An 18,758-nucleotide genomic window follows, 5' to 3' on the forward strand; every position below is an offset into this window, starting at 1 on the left:
ACTACATTTGACCTAGGCCCATGGCACCCTATTCCTTAAATAGTGGCCATAGACTTTCACATAATGTCTGTCTCAAATGACCCCCTTTCCCCTATATAGTCAACAGTAGTGCACTACAGAGGGAATAGGGTACCATTTGGGATGCGACCCAATGACATCAATATCGCTGAGCTCGTCTGATTAGAGGTGATCTCACTATGAGCGGTTACAGTTCAAGACCATGTGAAGGACGTGGCGGTGCTTTCAGTGTTGTTTTTGTGTCGACTGACTCAGGACAAAGCCGATTGCCTCGCTCATTATTTCCCAATGACAGGGACAGTATCGTGTTGTATTATTTACTGTCAAACGCAGTCAGACACGCGACGATATAGCATCCAGTCGGCAGCTTTCAATGGCACAAGAGTCACTTTAGAAAGCTGTCCGAGCATTAAAGGTGCAGTCTGGGATTTGGGAACCTAGCTGTTCATTGGTCATTTCAATTTGAGATTTTTTTTTTTTTTGCCATTGATATTCTTGAAGAATATAAATTATAAGTGCCTTGTGAGTGTATCACAACTGTCAGTAACTTTATCATAACCCAGAATATTAGGGGTTTTTCTCCATTGTTTACAACATAAAAAGGAATAGTGCATAGCTTCAGAATATTGTTAAATCTATACATCGGAGTGTCAGTCATTGCATCTAGAGTGTTGTCTATGAATATGAGAGGTTGTACATTTCCCTAGCCCCGTCTCTCAGCTGTATACCGAAACAAGTGGCGAGCCACAATTTAGTTGTTTTCCAATTCCAGATTGTAGTTTTTAGGCTGAAAAGAGGTGTAGTTTCAGCTGGCCACACGATGACAGGCTGTCAGACTGCCCTCTCAACTGAGTTTCTTTTTTAACACGACTTATTCTTGACTGGAGTGTTTTTTTTTTATTTTTTTTATAACTCTTGACCGTGCCATTCAACCATAAAAGGACATGTGCATTTTGACACTTTTTTCTTAAGTGAACTGGAAGACGTGAGAAGATTTCACTACATCGCACATTATCGCGTTCACAAGTAGAAGCAGTGGCATGAGTCAAGTGTAAAGTTAGTTTACACTAACTGTGTGATGATTACTTGAATAAGCCTGGAGGATGGTGGATTTTTTACTCATCATAGCCTAGTGGGAAAATTATTTGAATACATTTCACATTCTCATATCATGTCAGATATATGCTAATTCTAATTTACATTTGTTTAGTGTGAGGAGTAATTCTTAATTGCAACAAAATAACGAGTGTGGGTGTCATTAACACAATTTAACAGGAAGAATATGATTTTACATTGTATTAGTTAAACATCCATCAGCGAACAACAGAAATCCAGCTTTACAATATACATATAGAAGTATGTAGACAAAATATACTGTATCCTGTATAGGTTAATATAGAGTAATATACTGTATCCTGTATAGGTTTATATATATCGAGTAATATACTGTATCCTGTATACTATGTATATATAGAGTAATATACTGTATACTGTAGAGGTTTATATAGAGTAATATACTGTATCCTGTATACTATGTATATATAGAGTAATATACTGTATACTGTAGAGGTTTATATAGAGTAATATACTGTATCCTGTATAGGTTTATATAGAGTAAAATACTGTATCCTGTATAGGTTTATTTAGAGCAATATACTATGACCTGTATAGGTTTATATATAGAGTAATATACTGTATCCTGTATAGGTTTATATAGAGTAATATACTATGACCTGTATAGGTATATATAGAGTAATATATTGTATCCTGTATAGGTTTATATAGAGTAATATACTATGACCTGTATAGGTTTATATAGAGTAATATATTGTATCCTGTATAGGTCTATATACAGTAATATACTGTATCTTGTATACGTTTATATCGTGAAATATACTCTATGCTGCATAGGTTTATATAGAGTAATATACTGAATCCTACATACTTTTATTTAGAGTAATATACTGTATCCTGTATAGGTTTATATAGAGTAATATAGTGTATCCTGTATAGGTTTATATAGAGTAATTTACTGTATTCTATTGGTCTATATAGAGCAGTGGAGGCTCCTCAGAGGAGGAAGAGGAGGACAATCCTCCTCAGTGAATACAATTCAAATTCAAATTAAAATGGTAAAACATTTAAAAAGTAAAAATGTTCAGATAAAACTATACTAAATATAGTCACATGTCACCAAATAACTAATTCAAACACACTATTTTGCAAAGGTCTACAGTAGCCTCAACAGCACTCTGTAGGATAGCATGATGGTGTAGCTGGAGGACAGCTAGCTTCCGTCCTCCTCTTGGTACATTGACTTCAATACAAAACATAGGAGGCTCATGGTTCTCACCCCCTTCCATAGACTTACAATTATGACAACTTCCGGAGGACGTCCTCCAACCTATCAGAGCTCTTGCAGCATGAACTGACATGTTGTCAACCCAATCAAATGATCAGAGAATTAATATAACACTGAAAGCATAAACTAATGCTAGCTAGCACTGCAGTGTATAAAATGTGGTGAGTTGTTCACTCAAAGAGAGAGAAAGATAATAGTTCTATAGTTTTGAACAAATAAATGTTTTCCTAAATGAAGGAGAAGGAAGAGAGAAATAGAGAGAGAGATTTCATCTTTTTTTTTTTTTACTTTCAGTTTCACTTACTTAGCTAGCATATACAGCAAGCTAGTTTAGCCTACACTGCTCAAACAGAGAGATGCTTTCCAACACAACACCAGAACTCTTCCATGTCAAGGTAAGCTTGTGGTATTACTAATTTATTGCCACCGGGCCCACCTGTGTAACTGCTTACTGACTGTACATTAACGTTACTTTAGCTAATATGGTAACAACGATGTAGGCTGTTTGTAGAGGTTTGGATTGGAAAGTTTTTTTTCGCCTGGTCGCATAAAGCTGATGTTTTGTACATTGAAGTCCACAAGCGAAGGGAAGAGAAGGAATATAACGTGGCTGTTATGAGTGTGAACTGTGTTTACGCGTGATCAGGGGTGTATTCATTGCGCCGGTTCGTTGAAAAACGTTTCTTAAACGGAAGCAAACGGAACAAAACAGGTATAAACATACCTGAATTTTTCCAAAAGAAACTCTCGTTTGCAACTGTTGGACTAATGATTACACCCTAAATAAGCTAGATGCAGGCAAGAATGTGCAAGGAGGTATTGAATGTCACTCACTGTCTGTCTCCTCAAATGTGTCTCTCGACCTGTGTGCAGCGACGTCGTAAACTTTCATTCATAGGCTAGGTTGTATCAACCTCATGATGGGTACAGGCAAAATTTGAGTATCATGTAGTAGCCTAAACCTTTCAATGTTACATTGAACTGGGTGAATGGAATATGAATGACAGTCATCCAATATGCTGTAATAGAAATAAGGCCATGCTCATGCAAAAAATAATGGTCCTCCCTCATCTTAAACAGCACTGACCGCCACTGATATAGAGTAATATACTGTATCCTGTATAGGTTTATATACAGTAATATATTGTGTCCTGTATAGGTCTATATAGAGTAATATATTGTATCCTGTATAGGTTTATATACAGTAATATATTGTGTCCTGTATAGGTCTATATAGAGTAATATACTGTATCCTGTATAGGTTTATACACAGTAATGTACTGTATCCTGTATAGGTTTATATACAGTAATATATTGTATCCTGTATAGGTTTATATACAGTAATATATTGTGTCCTGTATAGGTTTATATAGAGTAATATATTGTATCCTGTATAGGTTTATATACAGTAATATACTGTATCCTGTATAGGTTTATATACAGTAATATATTGTATCCTGTATAGGTTTATATACAGTAATATATTGTATCCTGTATAAGTTTATATAGAGTAATATACTGTATCCTGTATAGGTTTATATACAGTAATATATTGTATCCTGTATAGGTTTATATACAGTAATATATTGTATCCTGTATAAGTTTATATAGAGTAATATACTGTATCCTGTATAGGTTTATATACAGTAATATACTGTATCCTGTATAGGTTTATATACAGTAATATACTGTATCCTGTATAGGTCTAGGAAGAGCTTACCTTATGGGGACAAGTAGATGCGACTGAGCTGAAGGACTTCTCTGGTGTCTGGCCCTGATTCTACAAGATAGAAAAACACATTATCAGAATCATGCTTTCTCTGGAGGGCCATTTCCAACACAACACTATTTGTGACAGTAGGTGTGTGTCCCAAATGACACCCTATTCCCTATATAGTGCACTACTTTTGACCAGGGCCCATAGGCCTGTGGTCAAAAGTAGTGCACTATATAGGGAATAAGGATGCCATTTGGGACAAACAGTAGATGCTGCTTATTTTCTCTCCGTTATTCTCTCGACCATACCGTGCTTAAGTGACCCTACTACAGCACCAGGCAGGTTTTAGCCTTTTCATAATCCAGGAATAAAACTGCACTGTAGCCTATGGTCGTACTGTAAATCTTTATCTTGAGAGTATAATCTTACTTTTTTTTATTCTCAGGATATAATAATGTGTTGATATTTTGTTATGATGTTTTCTATTCCCATTATCTTTTCTGGAAAGATTACAAACCTCCTTTAGCAGTCAGATGATTCCACATAACACATGGACCTACTACTTACAACACAGACCTTATAGTCAGATGATTATCATTTTGTTAATACAGTGATGCGTTATTCAGATACAAGAAAACAGCATTAAAATAATCTGCTAAGGTATGTCGGCAAGCCAACAACAGATGGTCCTGCTGTTCGTGATTATGCGAGATGCACAATTGCAGCAAAAAAAATATTTAAAAAAAAAAGCATCTTGAAACGACCTGAGGAACAAATGAAAAAAACTGTCAACAGGATATGGTGGGGTGTAATTGCATGTACACAGTCTCTGTCCCAAATGGCAACCTATTCCCTATTTAGTGAACTACATATGGGTGCAATGAATAGAGAATATGATGTATATTTGGGATGCAGATTCACAGTAGCACATATTCACAAAGGACATTGGGATTGATTGGATCTTTGCAATGTCAGTGCCCCCCCCCCTCCCTCAGAATCACTAGGAAGTAAATGTTGTTGTCCCCCCACTGTTCAAGGGAAACCTATGCCTTTGCACTCACAACAGGAATATAGAACCACTCACAACAGGGGGAATATAGAGCCTAACAACGACGGAACCACTCACAACAGGGGTAATATAGAGCCTAACAACGACGGAACCACTCACAACAGGGAATATAGAGCCTAACAACGACGGAACCACTCACAACAGAGCATATAGAGCCTAACAACGACGGAACCACTCACAACAGGGAATATAGAGCCTAACAACGACGGAACCACTCACAACAGGGAATATAGAGCCTAACAACGACGGAACCACTCACAACAGGGGATATAGAGCCTAACAACGACGGAACCACTCACAACAGGGGATATAGAGCCTAACAACGACGGAACCACTCACAACAGGGAATATAGAGCCTAACAACGACGGAACCACTCACAACAGGGAATATAGAGCCTAACAACGACGGAACCACTCACAACAGGAATATAGAGCCTAACAACGACGGAACCACTCACAACAGGAATATAGAGCCTAACAACGACGGAACCACTCACAGCAGGGAATATAGAGCCTAACAACGACGGACCCACTCACAACAGGGAATATAGAGCCTAACAACGACGGAACCACTCACAACAGGGGATATAGAGCCTAACAACGACGGAACCACTCACAACAGGGGATATAGAGCCTAACAACGACGGAACCACTCACAACAGGGAATATAGAGCCTAACAACGACGGAACCACTCACAACAGGGGGAATATAGAGCCTAACAATGACGGAACCACTCACAACAGGGGATATAGAGCCTAACAACGACGGAACCACTCACAGCAGGGGATATAGAGCCTAACAACGACGGAACCACTCACAACAGGGGATATAGAGCCTAACAACGACGGAACCACTCACAACAGGAATATAGAGCCTAACATCGACGGAACCACTCACAACAGGGAATATAGAGCCTAACAACGACGGAACCACTCACAACAGGGGGAATATAGAGCCTAACAACGACGGACCACTCACAACAGGGGATATAGAGCCTAACAACGACGGAACCACTCACAACAGGGAATATAGAGCCTAACAACGACGGAACCACTCACAACAGGGAATATAGAGCCTAACAACGACGGAACCACTCACAACAGGGAATATAGAGCCTAACAACGACGGAACCACTCACAACAGGGAATATAGAGCCTAACAACGACGGAACCACTCACAACAGGGGATATAGAGCCTAACAACGACGGAACCACTCACAACAGGGAATATAGAGCCTAACAACGACGGAACCACTCACAGCAGGGGATCTAGAGCCTAACAACGACGGAACCACTCACAGCAGGGGATCTAGAGCCTAACAACGACGGAACCACTCACAACAGGAATATAGAGCCTAACAACGACGGAACCACTAACAACAGGAATATAGAGCCTAACAACGACGGAACCACTCACAACAGGGGGAATATAGAGCCTAACAACGACGGAACCACTCACAACAGGGGATATAGAGCCTAACAACGACGGAACCACTCACAACAGGGAATATAGAGCCTAACAACGACGGAACCACTCACAACAGGGAATATAGAGCCTAACAACGACGGAACCACTCACAACAGGGGATATAGAGCCTAACAACGACGGAACCACTCACAACAGGAATATAGAGCCTAACAACGACGGAACCACTCACAACAGGGAATATAGAGCCTAACAACGACGGAACCACTCACAACAGGGAATACAGAGCCTAACAACGACGGAACCACTCACAACAGGGGATATAGAGCCTAACAACGATGGAACCACTCACAACAGGGAATATAGAGCCTAACAACGACGGAACCACTCACAACAGGAATATAGAGCCTAACAACGACGGAACCACTCACAACAGGAATATAGAGCCTAACAACGACGGAACCACTCACAACAGGGAATATAGAGCCTAACAACGACGGAACCACTCACAACAGGGAATATAGAGCCTAACAACGACGGAACCACTCACAACAGGGAATATAGAGCCTAACAACGACGGAACCACTCACAACAGGGAATATAGAGCCTAACAACGACGGAACCACTCACAACAGGGGATATAGAGCCTAACAACGACGGAACCACTCACAACAGGGAATATAGAGCCTAACAACGACGGAACCACTCACAACAGGGAATATAGAGCCTAACAACGACGGAACCACTCACAACAGGAATATAGAGCCTAACAACGACGGAACCACTCACAACAGGGAATATAGAGCCTAACAACGACGGACCACTCACAACAGGGAATATAGAGCCTAACAACGACGGAACCACTCACAACAGGGGGAATGAACAGGCCTCACATGGAATGGAGCAGGACTTCACAGACTAGCCCCCCCCCCCCCCCCCCGAAACCTTAACTAGCTACCTCCGGAGGCAGGTGTCAGTTGTTAGCCCCTCATATCCAATTATGTTACCGGGGTACGCACTCCTAATGCTCCCTGACACCATTAATGTCTTCCTTATGGTATCACCAGGAGAGAAGAGACACTGAACTGTCCACACTACCAACATCTATATTTCATCACAACTTAAAGAGAATCTGGCTGTAGCAACAATAACTACTGGGGCTGATGGAGAGAAAAAAAGCCGCACGCACTTACACACACACGCACGCACGCACGCGCGAGACACACACACACACACACACGCACACACACACGCACACACACACACACACACACACACACACACACACACAACCCCAGTTAGCTAGCTTCACTGGCACTGCAGCAGCAAACAGCGTAAACACTCATCTCATGCAATATTAAAGGGCCGATGGCCAAGCTTGGTTGTCTGAATTAGTTTAAACAATTTCCTCCCAAAGAGTAGATACTGGAACTGTTACTAGATCAGGATAAATAAACATAAACATGACTGATGTTTTGGAGGCAGGGGGAGTGTGTGTGTGTGTGTGTGTGTGTGTGGGTGTGTGTGTGTGTGTGTGTGTGTGTGTGTGTGTGTGTGTGTGTGTGTGTGTGTGTGTGTGTGTCGGTGTGTGTGTCGGTGTGTGTGTCGGTGTGAGTGCATGTGTGTGTGTGTGTGTGTGTGTTTTGGCATGGGGGGTATGATGAGAATGGCTTGATTAACTCAATAAGTTCCCAATTTTCAATTCTTGAACACATGCTTTCCTACACAGTTTTCACTTATTTCATGAGCTTCCTGCAAACAATATGATATATATACAGTATATATCCAATATGATGTAATATGCAGTACATATACAATATGATATATTATACAGTATAAATACAATATGATATAGAATATGATCTACATACAGTATATACACAATATGATATATTATACAGTATATATACAATGTCATATACTATAGAGATAGAAATACAATATGATATATTATACATTATATATACAATACGATATATTATACAGTATGTTTACACAACATGATATATTATACAGTATATACACAATATGATGTAATATACAGTATATATCCATGATGATGTAATATACAGTATATATTTATTTGATGTATTATACAGTATATATACAATATGATATATTATACAGTATGTATACAATATGATATATTATACAGTGTATATACAATCTAAATATACAGTATATATACAATAGTATATATATAGTATATACATATACAATATGATATAGAATATGATCTACATACAATATGATATACAATATGATCTATTATACAGTATATATACACTAGTATATATTATACAGTATATATATACAATATTTTATATTATAGAGATATAAATACTATATGATATAGAATATAGTATGTATATAATATGATATAATATACAGTATATATGCAATATGATATATTATACAGTATATATTCAATTTGATTTATTATACCATACGTATACACAATTTGATATATCATACAGTATAGACAGTATATGTACAATATGATATATTATATCATATATATACAATATGACATATTATACAGTATAAATACAATATGATATATTTTACAATATATATACAATATGATATATTATACAATATGTATACAATATGATATACAGTATATATGCAAGATGATATATTGTAAATATATATAATATGATATACAGTATATATACAATGTGATATATTATATAGTATAAATACAATATGATATATTATACAATATATATGCAATATGATATATTATACAATAAGTATGAAACATGATATACATTATATATACTATATGATATATTATACTATATATACAATATGATATATTATACAATATGTATACAATATGATATATTATACTATATATACAATATGAAATATTATACAGTATGTATATGATAGGATAAACAGTATATACAGTATATACAATATGATATATTATACAGTATGTATACAATATGATATATTGTACGGTATGTATATGATAAACAGGTATATACAGTATATATACAATGTGATGCACTACTGTAACCTGAGAAGAGCTTACAGTGCTTACAGGTAGATAGACCATCACACCATGCAGGCCAAGAGAATCTGCTGTCCTGTTGCAAGGTTAAACTACAGTACACTGTGTAGGTAGGTTGATGTCAGCAACCCCTTTCAATGACCCTGTCTGCTCTTTCTGCAAAATTAAAACTCAGAAAGTGCCCGTCATCAGTGTCTAACGCCTTTAAGCTGATACTATTATTGTTCTCTTCACAATCTGCATGGAACAGGAAGACACATCCTCACATGATAATGGACCTCCTTGAGAGAGTGATATTGCAGTATGTTGAAAATGCAATGTGTTAAAAATAAGACGTTAGTCACCTCTAATTAAATGTCTCCTACTTGTCAGAATCTGAATGCAGTTTGAGAGCCATTTTCTTCTCCAACATTAATGGAATACTCAACAAGTCTTAAAAATAGCTCGATATCAGCTACAGTTATTTGTTTTGGCGCTTGAAAGTTCTCCATACAAACTTTGTTGTAGTGTATGAGTCTCTACACAACATAACATCTCTGTCCAGGTAAGTCTGTTTGACACATAATTGACATTTTCACTTTAAAGGGTTCAGGATGTCATGAAAATAGCGACAGTCTAAGCAACTCTCTGCATGAGATGCTACCCTGTCCCTGAGAACTTAACCCCCGCGTTTCCTTAGCAGCTTCAAACAAAATTCCACACGGTGCTTGAAGCGATAGGCTGCAAAGTGCTCTAATCTCTCTGCCATCAGGTAAGAAACAGACTTACTACTGGCTGACAAAGGGGAGCTCTTTGATATGTCAGCTTTGCCACAGGTGCATGGAGATACCGAGGCCTGTCGCCTCTGCTGAGCCCGTCTCCAAAGCAGACCCAGTTCCTTTTTAGGAGTGAGAATACACCACGGCGCAGTGTGGATTCCCAATTATGCATGGTCCCTGGGATTCCCACAGTGAAAAACCTAGGGTTCACTGCTTTTATTCATCTGCTTGCTCTGCCCTCATACTTAGCCTCACATTGAAGTGTTTTACTGTTTTATTTTCAGGACAACCAGGGCTACAAGTAGTATACAAAACAATTTGACGTAAACACTTGCATTCATGAGTTTAATTGACAAATTTATAAGGTCCACCATGCAAAAACATGATAAAAACATATTCATAAGAATGCTGTTTGCTCAGTGGGAAATGAATATCAAACAGCAACAACTGTGTAGTGTTTGGAGTTTTTGACAGCAACTATGTATGTGAGCTTATTACAGTGAGCTCATTACAGTATCATAGACACTAGGTCCTGGTATCTCCTATGATTTTCTATGTAGAAGAACCCCTTACAGTATTATAGACACTATGTCTTGGTATTTCCTATGGTCTTCCATGTAGAAGAACCCCTTACAGTATTATAGACACTATGTCCTGGTATTTCCTATGGTCTTCCATGTAGAAGAACCCCTTACAGTATTATAGACACTATGTCTTGGTATTTCCTATGGTCTTCCATGTAGAAGAACCCCTTACAGTATTATAGACACTATGTCCTGGTATTTCCTATGGTCTTCCATGTAGAAGAACCCCTTACAGTATTATAGACACTATGTCCTGGTATCTCCTATGCTTTTCTATGTAGAAGAACCCCTTACAGTATCATAGACACTATGTCCTGGTATCTCCTATGCTTTTCTATGTAGAAGAACCCCTTACAGTATTATAGACACTATGTCTTGGTATTTCCTATGGTCTTCCATGTAGAAGAACCCCTTACAGTATTGTAGACACTATGTCCTGGTATTTCCTAGAATCTTCTATGTAGAAGATCCACTTACCTTCTAACCACTCTTGTGTGGCTTGTGAACGTCATAGAGCAAAACAGATTAGACGTGCACGTTCATGAGAACCTCAGCACTAAATCATGACAGCGATCCTCAAAGCGATCCTAGATGTGCAATATACTGTTGTCTCTAGTAAAGGCAGGACTTCAGGGTAGTTTAGTGACCAATTCAAGTCTCACTACAACCCCTTCAAACTCATGTTTCAGATCATTTACACCTTTCTCGCACAAAACAAAAAGAAATCACCTTTCAGCATTGTTGAGAAAAGCCCATAAGTAAGTATTTTACTGTTCGTCTCCATTTGTTGTTTATGAAGCATGTGACAATTAAAATAGGATTGATTGATTGATTGATCTTGGCTCTGGACGAGAACAATACATCATTATGTGGTTGGTGTAATCCATGGACCTTTGCTGTGCTTGTCGATAATGTGATGTGCTCCCTATCAGATCTACCAGTGCACCAGACCAGAGGGTGATTTGTAGATTAGACAGTCAGAACCTTAATTATACGGTATTACATTTACGTTGACATCAATCTCATAACCATTGTATTCAGATTTCAGATAATGAAAACACATAACACAGATTTCATATTAACACTCAGAGACAGATTCACAGATAGCTGCATTGCGTCTAGTTTATTGATGAAATATTCATGGATGAGATAAGCACACATTACATTTAGGGTGCATCCCAAATGAGACCCAATTCCCTATGTTGTGCACCACTTTTGACCAGTGCCTCATAGGGTCCTGTTCAAAAGTAGTGCACTTTGTATGAAATAGGGTGCCATGTAAGATTAAGCTTCTCTGCAGCTGTAATAAATGAACATTCCTTCTATGAACACCATTGTTTTGTTCTGCTAAGAGAATGAAATGTGATTTGAATGCTGTTAATCCTGTTAAAATATATTAGCTCACTCATTACAGCCCCAGGAAATATCTGCTGTGTGTATTGTATATGTTAGCTATCCAGATCAAAGAGCCCAATCACTTTGTTTTGAAGTCAAATATTGACAGTATGTTTCTAGAAATGTATTTGTATGTCCCAGTTCTTCCAATGTATTTTGACAGTATGTTTCATGTATTTGTATGTCCCAGTTCTTCCTATGTGCTTTGACAGTATGTTTCATGTATTTGTATGTCCCAGTTCTTCCAATGTATTTTGAGTTGTCCGTTACGCTACTCCGATTTGATGTACGCCTACGTCAGAAGTTCTCTGTCTAATAAATACATGTATTGTGCCTTTCAAGAGACTACAGTAGAGGACCCTACAGCAGGGGAGACTAGAAGATTACAGGAGAGGACCTTACAGCAGGGGAGACTAGAAGATTACAGTAGAGGACCTTACAGCAGGGGAGACTAGAAGGTTACAGTAGAGGACCTTACAGCAGGGGAGACTAGAAGGTTACAGGAGAGGACCTTACAGCAGGGGAGACTAGAAGATTACAGTAGAGGACCTTACAGCAGGGGAGACTAGAAGGTTACAGGAGAGGACCTTACAGCAGGGGAGACTAGAAGATTACAGGAGAGGAGACTACAGTAGAGGTGAATACAGCAGAGGAGACTAGAAGATTACAGCAGAGGAGATTACAGTAGAGGACCTTACAGCAGGGGAGACTAGAAGATTACAGGAGAGGAGACTACAGTAGAGGTGAATACAGCAGAGGAGACTACAGTAAAGGAGACTAGGAGACTACAAATCCAATCAAATAAAATTCCATTTGTCACATGCGCCGACAATGCTTACTTACAAGCCCTTAACCAACAATGCAGTTCAAGAAATAGAGTTATGAAAATATTGACTAAATAAAGGAAAGTTTAAAAAAAATAAGAACATTACATAACAAAAACGGGGTCAATGTGCGGGGTACAGGTTAGTCGAGGTCATTTGTAAAGTAAATATACATAGATAATACACAGTGAGCAGTAGCAGTATAAAAACAAAGGGGGGGGGGGGGGGGGGGGTGTCAATAGTCCGGGTGGCCATTTGATTCATTCTCAACAGTCTTATGGCTTGGGGGTAGAAGCTGTTCAGGTGCCTTTTGACCCTAGACTTGGCGCGCTGGTACTGATTGTCTTGCGGTAGCAGAGAGAACAGTCTATGACTTCGGTGACTGGAGACTTTGACCATTTTTTGGGCCTTCCTCTGACACTGCCTAGTATATAAATCCTGGATGTCAGGAAGCTTGGCCCCAGTGATGTACTGGGCCGTACGCACTACCCTCTGTAGCACCTTACGGTCAGATGCTGAGAAGTTGCTTGGATCTGGGGACCCATGCCAAATCTTTTCAGTCTCCTGAGAGGGAAAATGTGTTGTCATGCCCACTTCACAACTGTCTTGGTGTGTTTGGATCATGATAGTTCATTGGTGATGTGGACACCAAGGGTCTTGAAACTCTCGACCCGCTCCACTTCTGCCCTGTCGACATTAACCTGTTAGGGCTAGGGGGCAGTATTGACACAGCCGGATAAAAAAACGTACCCGATTTAATCTGGTTACTACTCCTGCCCAGTAACTAGAATATGCATATAATTATTGGCTTTGGATAGAAAACACCCTAAAGTTTCTAAAACTGTTTGAATGGTGTCTGTGAGTATAACAGAACTCATATGGCAGGCCAAAACCTGAGAAGATTTCATGCAGGAAGTGGCATGTCTGACAAGGTGTCGTTCTTCTTGCCTCTGTTTATTGAAGACTGAGGATCTCTGCTATAACGTGACACTTCCTACGGCTCCCATAGGCTCTCAGAAGGCGGCAAAAAGCTGAATCGTGGCTTTGCAGGCTCTGGCTGAAAAAAAGTAGCGCGTTTGGGTAGTGGCTGATTACAGTACTGTGAGACTCAGGCGCGTGCCCGCGTCGACCGAATGCTTTGTTTTCTTTCCTCTGTTTACCTAAACGCAGATTCCCGGTCGGAATATTATCGCTTTTTTATGAGAAAAATGGCATAAAAATTGATTTTAAACAGCGGTTGACATGCTTCGAAGTACCGTAATGGAATATTTAGAAATGTTTTGTCACGAATTGCGCCATGCTTGTGACCCTTATTTACACTTCGGATAGTGTCTTGAACGCACGAACAAAACGCCGCTATTTGGATATAACGATGGATTATTTTGGACCAAACCAACATTTGTTATTGAAGTAGCAGTCCTGGGAGTGCATTCTGACGAAGAACATCAAAGGTAATCAAACTTTTGTAATAGTAAATCTGACTTTGGTCAGGGCTAAACTTGGTGGGTGTCTAAATAGCTAGCCGTGATGGCTGGGCTATCTACTGAGAATATTGCAAAATGAGCTTTCACCGAAAAGCTATTTTAAAATCGGACACCTCGATTGCACAAAGGAGTTCTGTATCTATAATTCTTAAAATAATTGTTATGTTTTTTGTGAACGTTTATCGTGAGTAATTTAGTAAATTCACCGGAGGTTTGCGGGGGGTATGCTAGTTCTGAACGTCACATGCTAATGTAAAAAGCTGGTTTTTGATATAAATATGAACTTGATTGAACAAAACATGCATGTATTGTATAACATAATGTCCTAGGTGTGTCATCTGATGAAGATCATCAAAGGTTAGTGCTGCATTTAGCTGTCTTCTGGGTTTTTGTGACATTATATGCTAGCTTGAAAAATGGGTGTCTGATTATTTCTGGCTGGGTACTCTGCTGACATAATCTAATGTTTTGCTTTCGTTGTAAAGCCTTTTTGAAATCGGACAGTGTGGTTAGATTAACGAGAGTGTTGTCTTTAAAATGGTGTAAAATAGTCATATGTTTGAGAAATTGAAGTAATAGCATTTCTAAGGTATTTGAAAATCGCGCCACAGGATTACACTGGCTGTTGCGTAGGTGGGACGATTTCGTCCCGCCTAGCCCAGAGAGGTTTTAAGGCCATAAAGAAACAGGAAAACCACACTGTCCGATTTCAAAAAGGCTTTACAACGAAAGCAAAACATTAGATTATGTCAGCAGAGTACCCAGACAGAAATAATCAGACACCCATTTTTCAAGCTAGCATATAATGTCACAAAAACCCAGAAGACAGCTAAATGCAGCACTAACCTTTGATGATCTTCATCAGATGACACACCTAGGACATTATGTTATACAATACATGCATGTTTTGTTCAATCAAGTTCATATTTATATCAAAAACCAGCTTTTTACATTAGCATGTGACGTTCAGAACTAGCATACCCCCCGCAAACCTCCGGTGAATTTACTAAATTACTCACGATAAACGTTCACAAAAAAACATAACAATTATTTTAAGAATTATAGATACAGAACTCCTTTGTGCAATCGAGGTGTCCGATTTTAAAATAGCTTTTCGGTGAAAGCACATTTTGCAATATTCTCAGTAGATAGCCCAGCCATCACGGCTAGCTATATAGACACCCACCAAGTTTAGCCCTGACCAAAGTCAGATTTACTATTACAAATGTTTGATTACCTTTGATGTTCTTCGTCAGAATGCACTCCCAGGACTGCTACTTCAATAACAGATGTTGGTTTGGTCCAAAATAATCCATCGTTATATCCAAATAGCGGCGTTTTGTTCGTGCGTTCAAGACACTATCCGAAGTGTAAATAAGGGTCACGAGCATGGCGCAATTCGTGACAAAACATTTCTAAATATTCCATTACCGTACTTCGAAGCATGTCAACCGCTGTTTAAAATCCATTTTTATGCCATTTTTCTCGTAAAAAAGCGATAATATTCCGACCGGGAATCTGCGTTTAGGTAAACAGAGGAAAGAAAACAAAGCATTCGGTCGACGTGGGCACGCGCCTGAGTCTCACAGTACTGTAACCAGCCACTACCCAAACGCGCTACTTTGTTTCAGCCAGAGCCTGCAAAGCCACGATTCAGCTTTTTGCCGCCTTCTGAGAGCCTATGGGAGCCGTAGGAAGTGTCACGTTATAGCAGAGATCCTCAGTCTTCAATAAACAGAGGCAAGAAGAACGACACCTTGTCAGACAGGCCACTTCCTGCATGAAATCTTCTCAGGTTTTTGCCTGCCATATGAGTTCTGTTATACTCACAGACACCATTCAAACAGTTTTAGAAACTTTAGGGTGTTTTCTATCCAAAGCCAATAATTATATGCATATTCTAGTTACTGGGCAGGAGTAGTAACCAGATTAAATCGGGTACGTTTTTTATCCAGCCATGTCAATACTGCTCCCTAGCCCTAACAGGTTATACAGCTCATTGAGTGCGGTATTAGTGCCAGCAATGGTTTGTGGTGGTAAATAGATGGCTACGAATATTATAGATGAAAACTCTCTTGCTAGATAATGTGGTCTACAGCTTATCGTGAGGTATTCTACCTCAGGCGAGCAATACCTCGAGACTTCTTTAATATTAGACATCACACACCAGCAGTTATTGACAAATGGACACACACCCCCACCCCTCGTCTTACCCGACGTAGCTGCGTTGTCATGCCGATGCACGGAGAAGCCAGCCAGCTCTATATTATCCGTGTCGTCGTTTAGCCACGTCTCGGTGAGACAAGATTATACCGTTTTTAATGTCCCGTTGGTAGGATAGTCTAATCGTAGATCATCCAGTTTGTTTTCAAATGATTGCACGTTGGCCAATAATACAGAGGGTAATGGTGCTTTACCTACTGGCACCCTGCCCTCCTCCCCCTTTTCTTTTCTCTGTCTTTTCTTCACACTGATGACAGAGATTTGGGCCTTGTCTCGATGGAGCAGTATATCCTTCTCGTCGAACTCATTAAATAAAAAATCTTTGTCCAGTTCGAGATGAGTATTCGCTGTTCTGATTTCCAGAAGCTCTTTTCGGTCATAAGAGACGGTAGCAGAAACATTATGTACAAAATGAGTTACAAACAATGCAAAAAAACAAACAAAATAGCATAGTTGGTTAGGAGCTCGTAAAATAGCAGCCATCCCCTCCAGCGTCATTATCCATACAGTAGAGGAGAATACAGTAGAAGAGGAAACTAGGAGACTACTGTTGAGGAGACTATAGTAGAGACGACTACAGTAGACTTGACTATAGTAGACTTGACTATAGTAGAGGAGACTACAGTAGAGGAGACTACAGTAGAGAAGACTACAGTAGAGGAGACTACAGTAGAGGAGACTAAGATACTACAGTAGAGGAGACTACAGTAGAGGAGACTAAGATACTACAGTAGAGGAGACTAAGATACTACAGTAGAGGAGACTACAGTAGAGGAGACTAAAATACTACAGTAGAGGAGACTACAGTAGAGGAGACTAAGATACTACAGTAGAGGAGACTACAGTAGAGGAGACTAAGATACTACAGTATAGGAGACTACAGTAGAGGAGACTAAGATACTACAGTAGAGGAGACTACAGTAGAGGAGACTAAGATACTACAGTATAGGAGACTACAGTAGAGGAGACTACAGTAGCTTTTCTAGCTATAGCACAATAGCAACAATTTGACAAAATATATTTTTTTACTTCACACCTTTTACATCACATCTACACCACCTCCTAATGTCTTACTTTACTCACCATAGAGGGCTCACCATTCCATAGAGGGGTTATATTACTGTGTAGCCCAAACTGTTCGGGCACTACAGACAGGAGTTGGCAGATCAACTGTACGGACTTCAGACGAGTCTCCTGACACTTGCGAGGGTCGGAGAACACCATTGTGTTTGTGAGAGTTTGTAGGCCAAACTTTTCTTGACGCTACAGATGTTTTTCATGAGAAGACTGATTTTTCGGATGTCTCATTGTCTAACAAACACTCCGCTAGCTCTGCCACCTTTCACCGCAGATGCGGAAGGGCGACATCGGCGGAGGAAAGCTTAAACTGACAGATTTTGCTGTGATTTGTTTTATTATGCTAATTACATTGAACAAAAATATCACCGCAACATGTAACAATTTCAAAGATTTTACTGAGTTATAGTTCATATAAGGAAATCAGTCAATTGAAATAAATTCATTAGGCCCGAATCTATTGATTTCACATGACTGGGAATACAGATACTTTTATGCATCTGTTGGCCACAGATACCTTTACAAAAAAGGTAGGGGCGTGGATCAGAAAATCAGTCAGTATCTTGTGAGACCACCATTTTCCTCATGCAGCGCGACACATCTCCTTCGCATAGAGTTGGTCAGGCTGTTGATTGTGGACTGTGGAATGTTGTCCCACTCCTCTTTAATGGCTGTGAGAAGTTTCTGGATATTGGCAGTAACTGGAACACGCTGTTGTACATGTCAATCCAGAGCATCCCAAACATGCTCAATGGATGACATGTCTGGTGGGTATGCAGGCCATTGAAGAACTGGGACA

General features: G+C 39.4%; 1 protein-coding gene across 1 annotated transcript in view; it reads right to left on the reverse strand.

Annotated features, from left to right (window-relative positions):
* LOC106604166 (protocadherin-11 X-linked) overlaps positions 1-18,758 on the reverse strand; it is a 228,462-nt gene that overhangs the window by 109,744 nt on the left and 99,960 nt on the right. The window contains exon 4 of the mRNA XM_014198585.3: positions 4,101-4,160. Within this exon, the coding sequence (XP_014054060.1) occupies positions 4,101-4,160 (60 nt within the window). The remainder of the gene's footprint in view (positions 1-4,100; positions 4,161-18,758) is intronic.

The sequence above is a fragment of the Salmo salar genome, chromosome 05 (assembly GCF_965601325.2).
Source record: "Salmo salar chromosome 05, fSalSal1, whole genome shotgun sequence".
Classification (NCBI taxonomy): domain Eukaryota; kingdom Metazoa; phylum Chordata; class Actinopteri; order Salmoniformes; family Salmonidae; genus Salmo; species Salmo salar.